General features: G+C 41.2%; 1 protein-coding gene across 3 annotated transcripts in view; it reads right to left on the bottom strand.

Annotated features, from left to right (window-relative positions):
• KCNIP4 (potassium voltage-gated channel interacting protein 4) overlaps positions 1 to 23,952 on the bottom strand; it is an 894,954-nt gene that overhangs the window by 53,167 nt on the left and 817,835 nt on the right. For all 3 annotated transcript variants that reach the window (XM_040335194.1, XM_040335193.1, XM_040335192.1), the window contains exon 3: positions 7,097 to 7,166. In XM_040335194.1, the coding sequence (XP_040191128.1) occupies positions 7,097 to 7,166 (70 nt within the window). The remainder of the gene's footprint in view (positions 1 to 7,096; positions 7,167 to 23,952) is intronic.

The raw sequence follows: 23,952 nt of genomic DNA, 5'->3' as shown, positions 1-23,952 counted from the left end.
CCTGGGCCAGTTGATAACCTCCCATGGCTTCCAATACCACCTCTATGCTCACAACACCCAGATATATCTCTCCACTCCTCAACTCACTTCCTCGATCTCCTTGTGTATCATAAATTTACTAAATTACATATCAGTATGGAAGTCACACTGCTTTCTCAAACTCAGTCTTTCTAAAACTGAGCTTGTTATATTTCCTTCTTCCCGGTCCTCCCCCAATGACTTTACCATTAATATCAACAGCACAACCATTCGTCCCTCCACACATGCCAGGGTGCTGGATGTACTCCTTGACTCTGACCACTTCTTCAGCCCCCACATCCAATCGCTGGCTAAATCCTGCCGCCTTAACATCTCCAGAATCCGACCCTTCCTGACTAACGACACCACAAAGCAACTTATTCACGCCTTGATTATTTCCCGCCTTGACTATTGCAACTCTCTCCTTAATGGCCTACCCTTGCGCAGGGTATCCCCCCTTCAGTCTATTATGAATTCTGCTGCTAGACTAAAACACCTCACTTATCGATCCGTGACTGCTGCTCCTCTCTGCCAATCCCTTCACTGGCTTCCCCTACCCCGCCGTATTAAGCTGAAAATACTAACCACAACATACAAGGCCATGCACAACATCTCCCCCATCTACATCACCAACCTCATCTGCAGATATCACCCACATCGTCTCCTCCGCTCCTCCCAGGACCTCCTGCTCTCCAGATCCCTTGTTACCTCCTCCCATGCTTGCCTTCAGGACTTCTCCAGAGCCTTTCCCATCCTCTGGAACTCCCTGCCCTGGTATGTCCGACCTAACCTGTCAACCTTTATGAGATACCTGAAAACAAATGTATTCAGGGAAGCCTATCCCACACCAACCTAAGAACTGTACCTGAGCCACCCACATCAAATCATCCCCTGCAGCTATTACCTTTTGTACCACCACCCCCTCCCTTTGGAATGTAAGCTCTACAAGCGGGGCCCTCCTGTACCTTCTGTATTGAACTGTGCTGTAATTGTGCTGTCCCCCCTATACATTGTAAAGCGCTGTGTAAACTGTTGGCGCTATATAAATCGTGTACAATAATAATTTATTTTATTTATTTCAGGTACTTATTTCAGGTACCGTCAATTTACGCAGCGCTTTACATATATATATATTGTACGTTCACATCAGTCCCTCCCCTCAAGGAGCTTACAATCTAAGGTAATAATAATAATAGTCCAAATAATAAGCAGGATGTGGTACATGGACAGAGTGCGGAACCTCAACTTCTGAAAGGTGTTGTCACCTTCCCAGCATACTAGCAGCGATGGCTTTTGGAGAGTATGGCCATGTGATGCAGTGTGTTCAGTTGTGTGTTCTCTTTTTTGATGGGGACATGCTCTTTTTTGTTTGCTGTAGTGCTCTGATAACCACCAACCATTCGCTTCCTCTTTTTTATATAGCTGAAAATACACTCACCAGCCACTTTATTAGGTGCACCTTGCTAATACTGGGTTGGACCCCCTTTTGCCTTCAGAACTGCCTTAATTCTTTGTGGCATAGATTTAACAAGGTGTTGGAAACATTCCTTATAGATTTTGGTCCATATGGACATGCTAGCATCACGCAGTTGCTGCAGATTTTTGGGCTGCACTTACATAATGCAAATCTCCCATTCCTCCATATCCCCAAGGTGCTCTATTGGATTGAGATCTGGTGACTGTGGAGGCCATTGGAGTGCAGTGAACTCATTGTCATGTCCATGAAACCAGTGGTGAGATGATTTGAGATTTGTGACATGGTGCATTATCCTGCTGGAAGTAGTCATAAAGGAATGGACATGGTCAACAACAATACTCAGGTTGGCCGTGGCATTTAAACAATGCTCAATTTGAACTAAGGGACCCAAAGGCAACCTTGTGAAGTGTAACCTCAGTTTCTTATTTTTAGCTGACAGGAGAGGCACCTGGTGTGGTCTTCTGCCTCTGTAGTCCATCTGCTTCAAGATTCGATGTGTTGTGCATTTAGAGATGGTATTCTGTATACCTTGGTTGAAATGAGTGGTTGTTTGAGTTACTTTTGCCTTTCTATCATCTCAAACCAGTCTGATCATTCTCCTCTGACCTCTGACATCAAGCAAGGCATTTTCATCCGCACAACTGCCACTCGCTGGACATATTCTCTTTTTGGGACCATTCTCTGTAAACCCTAGAGATGGTGGTGCATGAAACTCCCAGTAGATCAGCAGTTTTTGAAAATACTCAGACCAGCCTGTTTGGTACCAACAACCATGCCATGTTCAAAGTTACTTAAATCGGAGTTCCAGGCTTTTTATGTTTATTAAAAGTCAGCAGCTACAAAAAGTGTAGCTGCTGACTTTTAATAAACTGACACTTACCTGTTCCATGGTCCAGCGATGCGGCTGCCCACAGCATCGCTTCTCTCCCCCTCCTCTTCGCCAGTGCCTCCATTGCCACTCTGGGCACCCGGCCGTGACAGATTTCGGCTTCACAACCTGGCACGCACTGCACATGTGCGAGTCGCGCTGCATTCCCAGAGTGGACAGGTGATCTCCTGGGACCTGTCACGTGTCCCAGGAGATCGCCTAGAGGGAGGAGCCGCCTAGGTGGAGAGGAGGAGTCGCCTAGGTGGAGAGGAGGAGTCGCCTAGGCGGCCCGAATGCGGAAGGAGGAAGTGGGACAGGAAGTCCCACTCCTAACAAAGCCCCCCCCCCCAAAAAAAATGACATGCCAAATGTGGCATGTAAGGGGGCGAAGAGTGCTTAAAGCAGAAGTTCGTTTTAAATCCCCTTCCTTACCCATTCTAATGCTTAGTTTGAACTTCAGCAAGTGGTCTTCACAACGTCTAAATGCTTAAATCCATTGAGTTGCTGTCATGTGATTGGGTGATTAGCAATTTTTGTTACCAAGTAATTGAACAGGTGTACCTGATAAAGTGGCTGGTAAGTGTATCTACTAATTAGCATTTCTACCATCGATTGTAAGTGGACTTGTAAGGCCTACATTTATACTTTTTGAAATATTAGTGGGAAACTTCATGGTGACCTTTGCAATAGCCTATTCTGCTCTTCTGGGGGTTATCATTCTCCAGAAATATCATGACTATGTAACCATTGGTCCTATTTTACCCCTGTGATACATTCCCTAATGAAGATTTGTGTCAAGAATTGACACATCGGGATTTACATATGCATTATTATGCTCATGTATCTCAATGTGGTTTAATTGATATGGGCCAGCTTCTATCATGCTTTTATTAGCACAGTGCTTTTTAACCTATTTAATTATAAAAATATATATTTTTTAATTTTGTCTTAATTTTCATGGTGCCTGTAAATGTTTTCTGCCTTACTATTTACTTTAATCTTGGGATGTGGCACTGCTGTTAACCAGATTGGGCTATATTGAAGCGATTACAAAAGCATCACTTTTCAAATCTTTTTGGCAAATAAACCAATTCATATAAGTGCGCTTGTTATGTGTTTTCTTTTAATTACAACAGACAAATATTTCCTAACCTTGTATCCATCATCCATGCAGCACTGCAACTTTCCAGCTTCCTTCTTAGGAATTATGTAAACTATTTTGCTGGACTTTTTAAAACAAATTTTTTCCATCCCAAATGTTTGGAACACACATACAGTTAATAGTCCTGGAGGTCTGCATTTGGAAAACTACGCTATAATGTAAAACCCGCTCACATACCAAGTGTTCTACCAAATGAATTTCAGATCTTTTGCACAAATCATTAATGACCAGAAGATGGCAGCAAAGAGCACAATTTAATAGTTGGTAACATCACAATGAATTTTCTGCGCAAAGCCCAAATGTCAGCTCTCATGCATTATTTGCCTGTTGTCAGATTTATTACAAAGAGGTTAAAATGACTCATGATCTTCATTAAGCTGGTAATTACAGTTTGTTCACACCATAAAATGCATAAATCTTTTTCTTTTGAAGAATTAAACCCACTTTAAAGTGTGACAGATCAAGGTAAACCTGTCACAAAGCTGGACAATTAAAAGGGCAAACGTGATAAAAAATGTGATTAAAAAAAAAAAAAGCATAAGTTGGGGTTACCTTTAGGGAAAAGTGCAGTAAATCAGTAAATCTAAAGGTATTGTCAATAAAGGGGTTAAAAAGGAGGTACAGTCTGGATTTTTTGATATATCAGCAGCTACAAATACTGACTTTAATATTAGGACAATTACCTGTCCAGGGATCCATAGATGTCGGCACCCTGTGCAGGCGCCAGTATTGTAAGTAAGGGAAACCGGCAAGGAAGCCTTAAGGCTTCCCAGCTGGTTTCCTACTGTGCATGCAACAGTCGTGCTGCAATTTCTGGATGGTCCCTTCATCTTATGGGACTTGTGTGTGTCCCAGAAGGCAGCGGGGGAAGGAGGACGGGGCCAGAAATGCACGTAGGTCGCTGATTGATGATCTTACCTGCCAGTGGGAACGGGTGCATGTCAAAACCAGGTACTCGCTCCCCCTACTCCCCAAAAAGTGCCAAATGTGGCTGTAGAGGGAGGGAGGGTGCGAACAAGTGGAGCAAACAAAGATGTCCATTAGGATAAAACACATTTAGGGCGCAGCCTGGCAGTGACACCATCACATCCTCTCAAACAAAAGTGGTGGTTTGTTTGAAAAAACCTGTATACCACATTTGTCTTGTTAGTAATTTTACCTTGCTTTTAAAATAAAGGAGGCAAAAAGTTTGCTACATTATGGAGTTTTTTGTGTGCTTTCTTTACTGAGTGATGTCAATTCTGTTCATGCTGGAAACTATTGGGGAAGTGCTGAGCATATAGGAGTGCTGAGCACATAGAAGGCACCTGGAGCTGGCTAGGGATTGCTAAGCTTGCTTAGACCTCCATGGTATTGGGGTCTTAGAGACCAGTAAGCAGCCTTATTACTTCTTTGGTGGAGACACCCTGGATTTACTAATACAACACTAAAGACCTACATGGTTGCACATCTATGGGACATGACTTTGTGTGATTGTTTATTCACCTGTGGGACTTTAATTACATCTGTTGGATTTTTTTGTTTCACAATTTTAGGCCCCTTTCAGACGGACGGATAGAATGGTGCTTTTAGCTGCGGATTTTCTATTTTTCTACCGCAGCTAAAAGCACACAATGTTTTCCTATGGCCCGATTCACACACAGCGTTTACGCACGATTACGTTACATGCGGTTTGGTGCAAATAGAAAAAATAGAATTGAATGCGTCCAGGTGCGATGTAGCGCAGCTATATGCACATAACCGCAGGTAATCGCAGTCTTTTTTGTCAACTGCGGATAGCAGCGTTTTAGAATTCAAGGGACCCAAACAAAAAAAAATAAACAAATGGTTGCTATGGAAATGAATACCGCAGCTAAACGCAGCCGCAGTTAAACGCACGTAAACGCATGTAATCGCAATGTGCAAATGCAGCTAATCGCAGTGCCTGGAGCCTTGAATTTCACAAAACATTTGTAGTGCTTTTAACTGCGGCAAAACAGCCGTCCGTCTGAAAGGGGCCTTAAATATTTAATTCACATATGAAAAATTATTGTTATTTGTGAGCATTATTTATGGCATGATAGTTTGATCTTAATGAGATAATTTAAAAAAATATATCACATTGAGGCAGCGCAATACAGTTTGCTTTACTACAGTATGTAAGTTACTACACTGGTTTTAGGTAGGTGGGAAAAAATGCTTTAAATTAAAGCGGGGTTCCAACCACAATTAGCATTTTTTAAATGTATGTCCTTTCATCCTGCGTTTTTCTAATTTAAATCCGGTCACTTACTATTTTACAATCCGCCGCCGCTCCGTATAGTTATTCAAAAAAGACTGTTGTCATTTTGCTTGTGGGCATTGTGAAGCCCACAAGCACTTACTTCCTGAAAGTCTTGGATGGGGAGTTATAATGGGGGAGCGCACTGCATCCTGGGAAATGATGACACACATTTCCCAGGAGCATTAGCGTTCTGAGGAGCCGATTTCGTGGGACCGCATAACAACAGGCATTTCCAGGTGAGTAAAAAATTTTTTTTTTTTTCTTTTTTAGGTCGAATGAGCACAATAATGAAAAAAGAATTTGGGATGGAAACTCCACTTTAAGAATGCTTTCAGAAATAGAAGCATTAATAGTTTATTTGTATTTATTAATAAAAATAATTAAAAAGAACTCCAGGCTGTATGCTGCAGCTCAGTTTCAGGGTCTTGGCAATCTTCTTATGGTCTAGGCCATCTTTATGTAGAGTAACAATTCTTTTTTTCAGACCCTCAGAGAGTTCTTTGCCATGAGGTGACATGTTGAACTTCCAGTGACCAGTATGAGAGAGTGAGAGCGATAACACCAAATTAAACACACCTGCTCTCCATTCACACCTGAGACCTTGTAAAACGAATGAGTCACATGACACCGGGAGGGAAAATGTCTAATTGAGCCCAATTTGGACATTTTCACTTAGGGGTGTACTCACTTTTGTTGCCAGCGGTTTAGACATTAATGGCTGTGTGTTGAGTTATTTTGAGGGGACAGCAAATTGACACTGTTATACAAGCTGTACACTCACTACTTTACATTGTAGCAAAGTGTCATTTCTTCAGTGTTGTCACATGAAAAGATATAATAAAGTATCTACAAAAATGTGAGGGGTGTACTCACTTTTGTGAGATACTGTGTATATATATATATTTTTTTTTATTTTTTTGCTTGAGATCTGAATTTGTCGATGAGTTAAGCTTTAGGCTGTATGCTAATAAAAAAATTTGGTTTTATTTACTGGCCTTAAAAAAAAGTTCTAAAATTGATTGTAAAGCTAATGATAGTTAATGTAAGAAAGTCATTACATTTTCCCTAAAGACAACCTGAGATGATATTTGCGATGAGAGCTGCTAATATTATTACCGCTGAACATCTGTTGTGTTCATTTATTTACACATCTCTAGGATGGATGACAGCATAGCAGACAGCCTGCCGTCCCGGATGTGCTCTTAGCTACAGAGCTGACTAACAGTCTCTTTTGCATGCTTGAAGAACGCAGGAGGACTATTAACTGACGAGCTGCCAGCGCCATGTTAGTGCAAGCGGGAAACTTACCTCCCTGGGGGAAGAACTGTGCGTAGATTTCTTTAAAGTTGTCTTCATTAACAATCCCACTGGGACATTCCTGGGGAAAGACAGAGGCACATGTAAAGTGGAAAACACCCATTGTATATACATTGAGATGTAATATTTGTATAAATTTTAGCAATTTTAGAACTTACAAAGGTGTGGGATTGGCAAAAATACCCTGAATATATAGAGCTAGATTCAGGTAGGGGGCGCGCAATCTAACGGCGGCGCAGCGTATCGTATTTACGCTACGCCGCCGCAAGTTACAGGAGCAAGTGCAGTATTCACAAAGCACTTGCTCCGTTAGTTGCGGCGGCGTAGCGTGAATGGGGCCGGCGCAAGCGCGCGTAATTCAAATGTGTAAGGGGGGCTTGTTTTATGTTAATGTGTGTTGACCTGACGTGATTGACGTTTTGTACGAACGGCGCATGCGCCGTCCGTGTACATATCCCAGTGTGCATTGCTCCAAATGATGTCGCAAGGACGTCATTAGTTTCGACTTGAACGTAAATTACATCCAGCCCTATTCGCAAACGACTTACGCAAATGACGTAAAAAATAAAAAAATCGAAGCGGGAACGACGTCCATACTTAACATTGAGTGCTCTTCATAGAAGCAGGCACAACAGTACGCCGAAAAAGCCTTACGCAAACGACGTAAAAAATGAACGCCGGGCGCACGTACGTTTGTGAATCGGCGTATCTAGGTAATTTGCATACTCTCTGCCGAAAACGACGGGAGCGCCACCTAGCGGCCAGCGTCAGAATGCTTAACCCTAAGATACAACGGCGTACGAGACTTATGCCAGTCGTATCTTAGGCTAATGTCGGCGTATCTAGCTTTCTGAATACAGAAAGTAGATACGCCGGCGCAGCTTTGAATTTACGCGGCGTATCTATGGATACGCCGCGGAATTCTTTGCTGAATCTAGCCCATACTGTGTATGTGTTTAGATAACGTTTGCTATGACTGGGGGTGGGACATACATCCAACCTTGGATTTAGGAACATTGCAGGATACAGAACAATTAAGTCATGGCTTGTTCACACCTAAACATATGAATTAAAGCAGAACCTAAAGAGTTTGTTACCCCAGCATTTCATATTCCTGATATGTGCCTACTGTACCATGTACTTGTATGAGAAGGCCTCCTGTTCTCTTTGTATTGCTTCCTTTGTGTGAAATCCCGTTGTTCCTGCCAGTCCCTTTGCTCTCCTATTAAAAACTGACCACATTAAGCAGGAGAGCACTGCATGGTCAGATCTCTAGCTATGCTGGGGACTCAGGCTGCTCTCCTTCAATGATCAGACTTGTCCTGACACAACCTCCCCTTGCACAGCCATTTACCGGGAAGCTCAGTGTCCTGTTGCTTCTCCTCCCCCAGCTCTTATGCAGCTGGGAACAATAGGAATGTGATCGCTTGAAAAAAAAGGTATTTGTGATTTTTTTTTTATAGCTATACACAAATGTTTTGCCTTTCATTTTCAATTTTAAACTAGGTGGGTTGTTTTACAAGGTGATTGTTTACAGTAACTTTAACAGTATCTGAGCACTACAAACGGAAAACCCTATTTATTTCATTTTTAATATTTAAAGAAAACTCCCTCATCCATCCTTGTCTTCATGCTTTATTTTTTCAGAAATCACTTTGAAATACACCCCTAGCAGTTCTAGCCATGGCCATCTTGACTAAGGGCAGATGATTCATGTAGAATTTACTTTCTCAAGTCCGTCTGCCCTTAGTTCAGGCATGCAAGCAGGAGGTTGTACTTAGCTGAGAAAGATCCTTTTCCCCCTCCTCCTATGAAGACTCAAGGAATTCATGACATCCTTTTGGCCTGTGGCAGAAATCAGGAAGCAACTTAATGTAATTGTAAAGGCAAATTTTTTTTTTAAATAACAAACATGTTATACTTACCTCCTCAGTGCAGTCGGTTTTGCACAGAGCAGCCCGATTCCTCCTCTTCTGGGGTTCCTTTTTGCTGCTCTTGCCCCTCCCTCCTTTGAGTGCCCCTCAGCCAGCAGCTTGCTACAGGGGGCACCCAAGATAAGTCAGAGCTCGTGTATCCATTCAGACACGGAGCCCAACCTCCCCTAAATGGCTAACTGAATTTGATTGACAGCCACGGGAGCCAGTGGTGATGCTGCCCTGCCTCAGCCAATCAGGAGGAGTGTACTGGATGGCTGAGGGGATTGTGGACATTTCTGGAGAGAGAAGGAGCTCAGGTAGGTAATTGTGGGGTGCTGGGGAGGCTGCTCCACATAGAAGGTTTTTTATCTTAATGCAAATAATGCATTAAAGGGGTTGTGAACCTACGTGTTTTTTCACCGTAATGCATCCTAGGTCTGATCATTGGAGGAAAGTACACCGAGTTCAAAGCATAGCTAGAAAACTGACCACCGTGTGTTCTCCTGCTTAGTGTGGTCAGTTTTTAAAAGGAAAGCAAAAGGACAGGCAGGAACACCATGGATTTCACATTAAGTAAGCAATACAAAGAGAACAGGATACTTTTTCAGAAACATGGTACAGCAGGCACATATCAGGAATGTGAAGTTTTAGGGTAACAAATGCTTTAAGGTGTTACTAAACCCAGGACCACACATTCACTATATCTGGTCTCCCACAGTACACAGAACATGGAAAATGCAATTATTTTAGTAAAAATAAACTGTTTTCAGTAAATCTAAACTGCTAAATACCTTTTCTCATCAGCAGTATGTAGCAGTCTTGTGACTTGTATCAGTGTCTGGTTAAAGCTTGTAGGAGGAGTTTACATTCTCCTCTGGCTGTCCTATAAGGCTGTAAGACCCCTGACCTTCTGTCTGCATTGGATCTGTGCTGATTACATGCACCCCCCAAGAAAAAAAAACCCTCTGGCACTACACACCAAACTGAGCATGTGCAGAGTGACTCCAAAGGCTCTGTCTTATCAGGAGATGGTTTGGAAACAGTGGAAGAAGGGGAAAATCAGAGAGGACAGGATTAAACAGGAATTTTTACACAATGCAGAGGATTAACCACTTAGGTTCCACAGTGAGTATAATAAGCATGCTTTACAGCATATACAGACTGATTTTACTGTTGTAGGTTTATTAAAATGTTAAGTTCACTTGCTTTAGAAGAGATGTGTTGTTCTTAATAGACTCCCATAGATTTAATTGAATGGCAAACTGCAGGTCAGGCAAAATGCAGCTTTTAGAACCCTTATCCAACGCATGGCTATTTATCATTATGGTCTAAGAAAAACAATGATTTTCTGTACATTTTAGACCCCTTTCACTGGGTGAACTAATTGGGTCCACCTGTCAGCTTTTCGGGTGGACCAAATCGGACCCTTCATTATCCCCTATGGACCAGTGTATGTAAACGAAAACCCAGTCCAATCTGGTAAAATCAGACGCATGGGGGTCTGTTTCTCATCCATATAGCGGATTGGATTGGATGGCAGTTGGGTGTGACCGGACAGGCGGCCTGTTTACATCTAGAGGAGAGTGGGCTGTGTTTGTGTCTGCTCTGCATAAGCCATCTGTCTGCTCAGCGGGGATCAGCGGAAAGATTCCCCATTGACTAGGTGGACTCCTGGCAGAGTAAAAGGGGCCTTAAAGGGGCACCAGAGTGTTCTATGGCTTATAAAGCCTATGCTTACACAATTTTGCAACGTGGAACAGTGCGTATTTTGAAAAGGTGCAGGCAATTCTTTTGGTGCAGCATACTGTGTGTTTGGCCTCCATAGAATTCAATGGCAGCGCATGAAAAATGCATGCACATACATTTTTGGCATGATTTTGTGCTTAACAACCAATCTCATCCTTCAAAAAAATACAGGGGCAGATCCACATACATTTGCGTGGGCGCAGCGTATGTGAGATACGCTACGCCGCTGTAACTTACTTTGCAAATCTTTGAATCCTGAAAGAATTTGCGCCGTAAGTTACGGTGGCGTAGTGTATCACTCGCGGCGTAAGGGCGTGGAATTCAAATGCGGCGAGTAGGGGGTGTGTTTCATTTAAATGAAGCGCGTCCCCGCGCCGAACGAACTGCGCATGCCCCATCCGTCAAAACTCCCAGGGTGCATTGCTCCAAATGACGTCGCAAGGACGTCATTGTTTTCGTCATGAACGTAAATGGCGTCCAGCCCCATTCACGGACGACTTACGCAAACAACGTAAAATTTTCTAAAATATACGCGGGAACGACAGCCATACTTAACATTGAGTACACCACCAGATAGCAGCTTTAACTATACGCCGGAAAAAGCCGAACGGAAACGAAGTAAAAGAATGCGACGGCCGCTCGTACGTTCGTGGATCGTCGGAAAAAGCAAATTTGCATACCCGACGCGGATTACGACGTGAACGCCACCCAGCGGCCGCCGGAAAATTGCATCTTAGATCCGACGGCGTACTAAGGCCCCCGTACACACGGTCGGACCGATTTGATGAGAATGAACCGAAGTTCAGTTTCATCGGACCAAACCGACCGTGTGTATAGGCCATCGGTCTGTTTTCCTTCGGTCCAAAATTTTAAAACATGCTTCAAAACCAAACCGATGGACTGCTGCCCCATCGGGCCAAACCGATGGTTAGTACAGAAAAGCATCGTTTCAAAACCCGCGCATGCTCAGAAACAAATCGACGCATGCTTGGAAGCATTGAATTTCGTTTTATTCAGCACGTCGTGTGTTTGACGTCACCGCGTTCTGACCCGATCGGATTTTGGACTGACGGTGTGTACACATATCAGGCCGTATGGCCACTTCAGAGGTGAACCGATGAAAACGGTCCGACGGACCAGTCACATCGGTTTGGTCCGACCGTGTGTACAAGGCCTGAGGCGTACGCCTGTCGGATCTAACACAGATGCCGTTGTATCTTGTTTGGTGGATACCAAAACAAAGATACGATGCGCAAAATTTGAAATTACGCGGCGTATCAACAGATAGCTGGCGTAATTTCTTTGAGGATCTGCCCCACACAAAGCATAAAAACACATCAAAAATGATTATGGAGCAGCAATAATGTGGACCTAGGCTAAGTGCATCTTGGGTCCCGGGCTGTTTTCAGTTCACTAACCCCAGAAGTTTTACTTATAGGGTTCAATGAACCAAAACGCATCAAGTCAGAGGGTCCTAGTTTTGACACACTCTGCATAAAAGTATAACTAAAGCCAAAACATATTTTTTGTTTTGGACAGAGTGGAGATGTATTAGAACATCTGTCAGTTTTTGTTGTTTTCTGTGACCCTGTTCGGGAGATTCACCCTCTCTATTTGCCCTGTTTACCATTATCATTGAAAATAAAAGAAAGTCACAAATTTTGGGTTGTTCCCAAAATAGTAATAGAAAGGAGATCTTCCAATGGTGACCTGGAGGTCCCCAAGGCATTCCCTTCATTTAGAAAATATTTCCGCTTACTTCCTGTTTGGCTATGGCACAGGAAGTGAAGGCAAATCTCTGCAATGGGACACAGATCATGAAAAAAAAAATACAGGGGTTATAACCTATAGTTCAACTTTAAGGTAGCCCATTCATATTAAATAGGCCTTTGAAGCATGGAAAATTGCATGTTAATTTTTTTTGGCATTGGCATCTGTGGCATTTCGATTTTTACTGTATATGTGTGTGTTGGGTGTCATTAAGAATAAATGAAAATACACATATAGGCCCAGATTCACGTACAGCGGCGTATCTTTGAGCGGGTGTAGCGCATCTCAAATGTGCTTCGCCGACGTAACATAGAGAGGCAAGACCAGTATTCACAAAGCACTTGCTCCCTAAGTTACGGCGGCGTAGCATAAATGGGCTGGCGCAAGCCCGCCTAATTCAAATTAGGAAGGTAGTGGGCGTGTTGTATTAAAATTAACCGTGACCCCATGTAAATGAATGGCCGAACGAACGGCGCATGCGCGCGCATTCTCAGGATCACGTCGCATATACTCCCTAAGATACGACGGCTCAATGCGTACAATGTGAACGTAACCTACGCCCAGCCCAATTCACGTACGCCTTACGTCAACAATGTAAAATACGACGGCTGTTCCGACGTCCATACCGTAACATGACTTACCTCTGCTTTCGGTGGGATAACTTTACGCCGGACGTACGCCTTACGTAAACGGCGTAGCTTACTGCGACGGGCGCAAGTACGTTCGTTAATTTGGCGTATCTAGGTCATTTACATATTCAACGTGTAAATCAATGGAAGCGCCCCTAGCGGCCAGCGTCAATATGCACCAAAGATACGACGGCGTAGGAGACTTACGTCGGATCAAGCCAAAATTCAGGCGTATCTTGTTTCAAGAATAAGGCGCATAGATACGACGGCGTATCCTAGAACTTATGTGGCGTATCAGAAGATACGTCGGCGTAAGTCGTACGTGAATCTGGGCCATAGTGTATGTTACTATGTGTTTTTACATGCATTGATGTCATGGTGAGAACCAGTCCTAAGACTAGAGATTCTGGGCCAGATTCACAGAAGAAATATATTTTCAAATTTGCCGCATCGTATCTTTAGTTTGAATCCTCAAACCAAGATACGATGGGTTTTGGCTTCGATCCGACAGGCGTACGGCTTCGTACGCCTTCAGATCGTAGGTGTAATACTTCGGCGCCCGCTGGGTGGAGTTCGCTTCGTTTTCCGCGTCGGGTATGCTAATTATCTGTTTACGGCGATTCACGAAGGTATGCGCGGCCGTCGCATTCTCTTACGTCGTCGCTAGTCGGCTTTTCCCGGCGTATAGTTAAAGCTGTTTTTTTTTTAGCCTATCTTTAGACTTGCCATGTTAAAGTATGGCCGTCGTTCCCGCGTCGAATTTCAATTTTTTTTTGGGGTAAGTCGTCCGTGAATAGGAAAGGACGTAACTCACGTCGACGTTCAAAAAATGACGTCGGTACGACGTCATTTCGCGCAAAGCACGGCGGGAAATTTCAAAACGGAGCATGCGCAGTACGTTTGGCGCGGGAACGTGCCTAATTTAAATGATACACGCCCCATTTGAATTAGGCGGGCTTGCGCCGGACGGATTTACGCTACGCCGCCGCAAGTTTACAGGCACGTGCTTTGTGAATCAAGCACTTGCCCATAAAACTTGCGGCGGTGTAACGTAAATGCAATACGTTACGCCGCCGGAATTCTACGTGAATCTGGCCCTCTGTGTTTTCTAAAGACAAGAATGAAAAAAGTTCTAGTTTTACCAGTGATATCTTTTAAAACAACTTCTGTTATTGTATTATAAAAGTTCAAAATGTATTCTGTAAATTGCCTAATTTATAATGACATTTGTAATTTTCTTCTGTTACAAAGCATGACAAAGTTCCTTTGGGTTTTAATTTTAATTTGTTTCAATGCGGCACTACAAAATTGATCAAACAAACAGAACCAAAAAGGAAAAAGTGTAGCAGCAACACAACAGTAGTTAATTAGAGCCAATTGAGGACTGAGCTAAGGAGTGTGATAGGAACAGTTATTACAATATATTTTTTTACATGCAAAGTTGCTAGTAAGGACAGTATGTAAAATAACTAAATTCCATTGTAACATTATTATTGTCTTTTTTAACAAGGGGCTACAAACACTGTTTACATTCTTATAAGAGCAACGTACTGTATATTAAATAGAGGGCTGGTAGTAGGCTGACTTCGGACTTGATAAAAAAACGTGGACCAACACCAGCAGATGACATGGCTCCCCAAATCATCACGGACTGCAGAAATATTAGCATTTAATTTTGAAATCAAGGTCCCAGAGTCTGGATAAAGAGTGAAGAGGCACAGAATCCAAGTTGCATGAAGTCCAGTGTGAAGTTTCCACAGTCAGTGATGATTTGGGGAGCCATGTCATCTGCTGGTGTTGGTCCAATGTGTTTTATAAAGTCCAAAGTCAGTGTAAACAAGAAAATTATAGAGCACCTCATGCTTCCCTCTGCTGACCAGCTTTATGGAGATACTGATTTCATTTTCCAGCAGGACTTGCCACCTGCCCACACTGCCAAAAGTACTAATACCTATTGTCATGAATGTCATATCTACCCCAACACAGGTGGTCAGACACTATTTCTAGCTACTGTATGCTTCACCTATAGCAGCCCCATTCCCTTAAGACAAGCAGATCCACTGGTACTTGGTTGCCACCAGGACTTACACAATGCTATAGTGTCTGGCCACCATGCCAAGGCAGTTGCGAACTGAGCAAGGCAAACAGGTACTTGCAATTTAGCAGACAGATAGCCTGGTTAAAAGGCAGTTCAGGTAAAGGCTGGCTGAGTTCAGGGGATAATCCAGTGTCTGTTCCAGGTAAAAGACAGGCTGAGTTTAGGGGATAGTCCAATATCCAATCCGGGTCATGAACAGGGGATCCAACAGCAAGCAAGGCAGACTAACGGGAGGTTTGATCTAGAACAATGCAGGTAAGTCTGTCTCTATCACAAGCGAGGGATAGAGGGTTCAGTTTGCTTATATCAGGTGACTGATCAGATCAATCAGCTAACAGGTGAACACAGACAGGGGAAAAGCAATAACCAACACCCGGGTGCTGGAATGAAGAACAGGGCCACTAAGTGATCATTACACCGATTTTAATGATCATGGTATCATTGTGCTTTATTGGCCACTAAACTCGCCTGACCTAAACCCCAGAGAATCTGTGGGGTATTGTTAAGAGGAAGATGAGAGACACCAGACCCAACAATGCAGACGAGCTTAAATCCACTATTAACGAAATCTTGGCTTCCATAACACCTCAGCAGTGCCCCAGGCTAATCGCCTCCATGCCACGCCACATTGATGCATAATTCATGCAATAATTGAGTGCATACTATACTGTACATGGACATACTTTTCAGTAAGACAACATTTCTGTATTAAACATCCTTTTTTTTTTTTTTTTTTTTTTTTATAGGTCTTATGTAATATTCAAATTTTCGGAGAAATTTGGGGTTTTCATTAGCTGTAAGCCATAATCATCAAAATTAAAAAAAAAATTTTTTGGAAATATATCACTTTGTGTGTAACGCATCTATATAAAACATATGAGTTTCACTTTTTGAATTGAATTACTGAAATAAATTAACTTTTTGATGATATTCAAATTTTATGAGCTGCACCAGTAGCACATAAATATTTGAACATTTATAAACTTTTGTAAATTTTCCTCCAGGTCAATCCAAGGCCAGCCACCACATCTACTGCATATTAAAGAAATACCAATTCATTTTTTTTTTATTAACAGGTTGGGCATAGTTTAAAATCAGGTAACTGAATTGGGCCTTATATTTAAAACAATTATGAGATAAACTATATCTTTAAAAAGTGATAATAACAAAAAATATTTTTTTTACTGTACTCTCCTGTAGGGATGTGTTGCTATCTACTGTTAGTTGCTAATATCACAGTGTTATGTATAATTATGCATTAGCACTTCCTGTCTCTGGGAGGCTAGCTTTAAAACCCCAGAAGGATGAAATGGAGAGAGAAAGTTTTAGCCACATGCCCTGTCCATGCTGCTAAACCTAGACCAGAAGGGATTAATAGGCAAGTGTCCTATGTTTTATTTGTTTAACTGCAGCTCCTGATAGCTTCTGGAATGTTTTTCTGGAACCTTTTCACAGATGTACTGTATCTCTGGCCCATTAATGCTATCTCAAATGTGTGCAGTGGTCACCTTCCAGTATATTAGCAGATGAACCTGTTTATTGCAATAGAATTATATTAATTAATAAATATGTAACTACGTTGCTATTGTGAATTCACTGAGCCAACAAAATCTATATATGTATAAAAAAATGTATCAATCCGATATAAAAATATAGTATCCTGTGCCATTAACAATATATGAAGTTCAGATAAAAGTATATGCTATGAATTAAGACATACATGACCTTGAAAATCCTCATTATTAAATTCATAATCCATTAACCTCCCTAGCGGTATGATTATTTCCGATTTTAGGTGCTGAAAGCGGTACCATTATTTGCAAGGAAATTTGGCGTTTTATACTGAAGGCCTGAAATTTTTAGGAATAACTCACTTAAATCTGACCAAACAAGATTCTAGTAGGCATCCCAGGTATGATTTTTTTTTAAAAACAAAATTATAAATTATAATATAATAAATAATTATAAATAATTCTAACAAATAATAATATAATTATAATAAAAATTATTCAATAATGTAATCAACTCAAAATCACTGAAATTTGCTCAGTTGCAGAATTGTCGCTGTCATTACTTTTATTTTTTTATGACGAATTTCCCCACAAATCGCTATCGCACAATTCTGCAAGTGATTATAATTTATTATCGCTGTTTTCTAGCTGCTCTAAAACCATTTTTGACATAAAGGGACACTTTTGGTTGCTATGGACAATCTACAGTTTGCAGGCAGAAAGAACAGTTTTTATTATATAAAAGAACATGTAGGGCACTGGGCAGACCACTAGGGACAAGGGGGGTGTATTTTTTACATACAGTACTGTAATCTATAAGATTACAGTATACTGTATGTAAGGTGTTTGTTTACCTTTTTGAATTTGGCGCCGTTCTCCGCTCCCGTGCGTCGTAACGTTGCAGGGAACGGAGATCGGCGGCACACAGAGGCTCGCTCACACAGCGCGGTGGCATTTCTGGATCCAGGAACAAGGTAAGTAAACCAAGCCTGTGGATGCTACGAGGCAAGCCCGAGTCTGACTCAGGGTTACCGATCGCAGCACAAAAATGTAACCCCCGAGTCAGACTCGGGAATACCGCCAGGGGGGTTAATAGTAAAGGGTCAATTCACTAAGAGTTAAATAATGGCTAAAAAATGCGGTAAAATACTGAATGCGGTAGCAATTGTGCAAGTGTTCAATTCATTAAGAATTTTGCATTAAAGGGGATGTAAAGGTTCGTTTTTTATTTTCTAAACAGGTTCCTTTAAGCTAGTGCATTGTTGGTTCACTTACCTTTTCCTTCGATTTCCCTTCTAAATGTTTTTTTTCTTTGTTTTCTTTGTCTGAATTTCTCACTTTCTGTTTCCTCCTCAGTAAACTGTTCTGGCTGATTAACCCCCAGCCAGGTGATGGAGGCAAGCTTACTGAGGAGAAACGGGAAGTGAGAAATTCAGACAAAGAAAAAAACATTTAGAAGGGAAATTGAAGGAAAAGGTAAGTGAACCAACAATGCACTTGCTTAAAGGAACCTATTTAAAAAATAAGAAAATAACCTTTACAACCCCTTTAAATACTGAATGCAGTATTTAGCGGTAATTACCGCAGTAAGCTGGTTGCTGAGGAGTGGGACGGGAAGCCGACTGTCGAGTTCTTAACAACTGACAGTTGACAGCTGAATGTAAAAAAATTCAGACAATTAAAAATGCTGAAAAAAAATGTTGTGGAGCCCCCTCCCAAATCTATGTAAGACTCTTATCCGAGCATGCAGCCCCCGGCAGGTCAGGAAAGGGAGGGGGTACAAACGAGCACCTCCCTCCTGAACCATACCAGGCCACATGCCCTTAACATGAGGGGTGGGTGCTCTGAGGTGGGGGACTCTGCCCCCCTGCTCCAAAGCACCTTGTCCCCATGTTGATGGGGGCAAGGGCCTCATCCCCACATCAGTGGCTGGTGGTTATGGGGGTCTGCAGGCAGGGGGCTTATGAAAATCTGGAAGCTCCCTTTAATAAGGGGGCCCCCCAGATCCTGTCCTCCCCATGGGAATGAGTATGGGATATTGGTGTACCTTACCCTCTAACCAAAAAAGTGTCAAAAAGTAATTAAAACACAGAGACCGTTTTTGACAATTTCTTTATTAAAAAAAAAATGTCCCCCGATGTCAATCCTTCATCAATCATGCTGCCCGCGCACCACTAACCCTAAAAAGAAATAAATAAAAAGACTCCTGCCGTCCACCGCTGGCTCAGCCATTTGACATTTATTATATAGGTAAAGGGCGGGCCACCTGACTACGTCACCTGGTGGTCTTACTCCCATGTGATGTCACGGACCCATGCATGCTGAGTCATTGGTTGTTAAGGACGCAGCAGCGGCCCGCAACTTAGCAACCAACTATTTGTTAAAAAACAGCGTGGGGGTCCTCTCAACTCCCACGCTACTTTTTGACAAATATCGCATGTGATGCCGCCAGCAAAACTCTGGTGGTAAATATCACATGCTTGTTTACTCTCTGGTCCATTTGTGAATTAAACTTTTTAAAGCAATATTTACCGGCACATTTTTTTTGTGTTAAATATTGCATAATCATGTTTTTTTATGAATTGGACTTAATTTACCGCATGCAATAATTTATGCAAATGACGTGACTATGTTATTTCATGCAGGAAACGTTGGTGAATTGTTAATTGTAAGTGTTAATCCATGTACATGGAGGTTGAACGTGCACCCTCCTCAAGTCATAAAAGACAAATGTGCGACAAGTTTTGCACGTTTCATTTTGAAGCGATGGCCGCGTGATAATCACAGCAATACCCGAACCACATTTTAGTTGCCATTAAAAATGAATGGTACCTGAACCTGCGTTTTGTGATTGGAATGTGAAATGAGATAACGAGTAGAATCACAGTGGTTCTACCAGAGATCCCAAAACGCCAAATGCGAATGAGGCCTTAAAGAAACAGTATTTTTTATGATGTCAAACTCCTGACCGTGCATTAGCTGCTCTTGCATTGCCAGAAGAAGAGATAAATATGTTAATTGGTTATATTTAGTGATTCAGCCAACTCTCATTATAGAATATTTTTATTCCTTCATTAGAGTTATTCTTTAGATCATTCACATTCTAGGTTCTCTTTACCTAGGAAATATGTCTTGGACAGTCATTATACAAATTTTTCAGATTTTGTTAACTACCGATACATATTTTACATGTGTTTACCATGCTGTACTCTAATAATCATGCTCTGCTCATTAATTGTTATTCCAAAATTTTCTTTCATAGTTTTTGCTCCTACATCCTCTTTAATTATTCTGACATTTTACAATAGGACAGAATTCTGGACTGACTCTTCGGATATCCAGACTTTCCAATTCAGCAAACACAATTAAGTACTGGATGAACATTTAATGAATTTGCTCTACACAAGAAAGTCTGCTATGTAGAGGATCAGACAGGCAGTTTTAGGCATTTTTTAAATGATATGTCACACAGAAATACATGAAATCTGCAGATTTTAATATTTGGTTGGATTAGGTAAGTATATATTTGTCAGCCACCCAGTTAACCTTTCAGCCTGGTACGGGATTATTTTAGGTGTTAGGTGAAGATTTAAAAGATAATCTGATGAGTTATTTTAAGTGTTGTGTGAATATTTAATTGGTCTATTTTAACCCAATCGCTGAAAGCTCATATAAGCTTTAACATGTTAGGTTCCATGCACACTGGGCTTAAAAAAAATCTGTTTTTTTTTGGAGTAAAAAACTTCCATATAGAGCATTTTTTGTACAAAGTTTAGATGAGTTTATGAGAGTTTTAATTTTTTTCTGCCAGTGATCTTCTGCTTCTGTCGATCAAAGAGATCCCACATATGTGTATGTTATTTGTTGTATGTACCCTTAGTAGGGCCATTGGCTGAGAGCACTGATCGGATGACCTTTTTTGGTCATGCCCCTTTGACAGAAGCAAGACATTCAGCTGGCTTCTGTTGGACGGGCTGACGTACACATGTCGACTGGTTTCTTTCAAACCAGCTGATACCCCCCGATATTCGGCCTGTGTGTACGGGGCTTTAGGGATAGATGATACTTAGGGTTTGGTTAACTAAAGGCAAATAGACTGTGCACTTTACAAAGCCATTTGCTTCAGACCTAGTAAATAAGGCGAAGATTCACTTTGCAAAGAATACCCAATCACATATAAGTGAAATTAAAAAACAGAATTTTTATTTGAAAATAATTGTATAATTATGGGAGCATATGCCCTTGCAGAGTGTGACTGCAGTATATTGCAGTATATTGACCCCCTAGTCTTCATGTGTACTTACATTTTTTTTGTGACACCAAAAAATCTAAATGTATTTCCAAGGCTACTGGCACCTAAAAGTGAGGTCAGGTAAAGTGCTATTACACAAGCTTGTTGGCAGCAAGGTTGACCCAAAGTATGTATGACCTGTATGGTTTTAGGGTACCGTCTTAAGAAGATGTAGTAGAGGGCACCCACAGCTGAATTTTCAACTTTACCGACCAGTCCTAAAAATTATATATTGGACCCAAAAACCTTTTGTTGATGCGCCAAATACTTGGCTCACAAAAGACTGATTTATGCAATGTGGCAAATAATTGTTTAAGTTAATCGATTGAAGAGGAAGTTGTGACTAGCGTGCCACATGTTAAAAATTAGACATGTGCAATTTTTTTGTTACAAATTAATTTTTGGACAAAATTTGGCATATTCGTTCATTCGGAAACATCCGGATGAATGAAAGACTCTTTGATGTATGCGTACAAAAATTGTTAGAAAGAACGAAAATCCGAACGAACGAAAAACTATTCAACCTACGAGTTTAACGATTTCATTACATTTGGATAATTTTGTTGTTCGTTCTCTCCGACAATTTGTTATCGCTGAATATAAAGAAATAACTAATGCATTTTTGTTCTTTAAATACATGTGCTAGTAGCTGTCTGAGGCCTACCAAATTAATCCCAGCACCAAACTAACAAAGATTACAAATACAACCAATGTCCGAAATAACGAATGGTCCGTGTCCGAAGTAACGAATGCCGCATCTAAATGAATGGAACAAAGTGAATACAAATGCATCCAAAGTTACGAAAGGGTCCGAAGTAACGAATGCAGATCATGATGAATGATCCAATGAACGAAACAAAAACAAAAACTAAAAGAAAAACAATTTTTTTGGCAGTGCACATGTCTATTAAAAGTCCCAAACTGCACAAACGTCATACGATCTGCTGCAAATAAATAATTTCTCATAAAAATGACTGGCAATATTTGGTGTAATGGAGGTGTGCTCTGCAGTTAATTAACTGCATGGACTACAACGTAATAGTTTATGTGAAATGCAATGCACCACAATCATATGTGCCATTTGACAATTTGAAATCCTCTACAACCACCAATCATAGTTCATTGGGCTCATTATATTATAATAACATATACAGTATAGTGGACATATTTTCAGTAAGCCCCTATACCTCCTCCACTAGCTCTCTTCTCATCTTGTAAACCCCTTCTCATTAACCTGGAAACTAGCTAAATTCTTTGCTTTGCCCTATGAATTAGTGTCTATTTAACATTTACTAAACATGAAAGATTGTAGCAGGTTGAAAAATCTAGTTCAACCATAAAAAATAAAAAATAAATAAAAATATCATACAATCCCATACACCCAATTATATACCCACAGTTGATCCAGAGGAAGGCGAAAACCCCCAGCAGAGCATGATCCAATATGTTAAATCAGGGGAAAAAAATCCTTCCTGACCCCCCGAGAGGCAATCGGATTTACCCTGGATCAACTTTACCTATGAATGTTAGTACCCAGTTATATTATGTATATTAACCCCCCTGGTGGTAATCCCGAGTCGGGGGCTCGGGGTGGAAATCCAGTAGCATTAGCGGTATCCCCAGACTCGGTATCGCATCACAGTATCCAGGCGGAGTTTACTTACCTTACCTTACAGATTACAATACTGTATAAAATAAATACACACCCCCTTTGTCCCTAGTGTTCTGCCCAGTGACCTGCATGCACTTTTATATAATAAAGACTGTTCTTTCTGCCTGGAAACTGTAGATTGTCCATAGCAACCAAAAAGTGTCCCTTTATGTCAAAAGTGGTTTTGGATCAGCTAGAAAACAGCGAAAATAAATTAGAATCACTTGCAGAATTGAGCGATAGTGATTTGTGGGGAAATTCGTCATCAAACACTGAAAGTAATAATTTTTATTATTATTATAATTATTTATAGTTATTTATTATATTATAATTTATGATTTTGTGTTTCAAACTTTATCATACCCGGGATGTCTACTAGACAGATTTAAGACAGATTTAAGTGAGTTATTCCTAAGAATTACAGGCCTACAATATAAAACGCCAAATTTCCATGCAAAACAATTTTACCGCTTTCAGCACCAAAAATCTGGAAGAATCATACCGCCAGGGAGGTTAAGGAAAGTATCCAGGCCTTTCTTAAAGCAATCTACTGAGCTGGCCAGAACCACCTCTGGAGGGAGTCTATTCCACATTTTCACAGCTCTTACTGTGAAGAAACCTTTCCGTATTTGGAGATGAAATCTCTTTTCCTCTAGACGTAAAGAGTGCCCGCGTGTCCTCTGTGTTGACCGTAAAGTGAATAACTCAACACCAAGTTCACTATATGGACCCCTTATATATTTGTTTTCCAATATTTTTATAACATTTTCAAAAAAAGAAGAATACAATAAAAAAACAGACATTATTTGTCAATGTTATGAGAACCAAAATATAAGTACAAGTCACTGGAGACACAAAGATAGAACCAGCATACATTATTCTCCTGGGTCCATATACTAGAACTGTCAGCTAATAAATTCGAAATCAGAACTATCATAGGACCTCCCAACTGAGTGTCCAACTGACCCCAAGGACCCGTCACACAACAACAAATTTAAACAGAAAATAAAGAGAGTAAAGAAAAAGGGATAGCCAAGAAAAAGAAAGGAAAGAAAGAAAGAAAAGGGGGGAGCTCTCCAATTTTAAAGGACAAATCTCCAATATTGGCCAAGATCCTTACGTGGTCGTGAGGTAATTGATCCAAGGGTCCCAAACTTTATGAAACCCAGCAACCTTGTCCTCTAAAATAGCCGACAACCTCTCATTCACCATTATCCAGAACAATATTCTTCAGT

The sequence above is a fragment of the Rana temporaria genome, chromosome 1 (genome assembly GCF_905171775.1).
Source record: "Rana temporaria chromosome 1, aRanTem1.1, whole genome shotgun sequence".
Classification (NCBI taxonomy): domain Eukaryota; kingdom Metazoa; phylum Chordata; class Amphibia; order Anura; family Ranidae; genus Rana; species Rana temporaria.
This window is presented reverse-complemented; position numbering and strand designations above follow the sequence as displayed.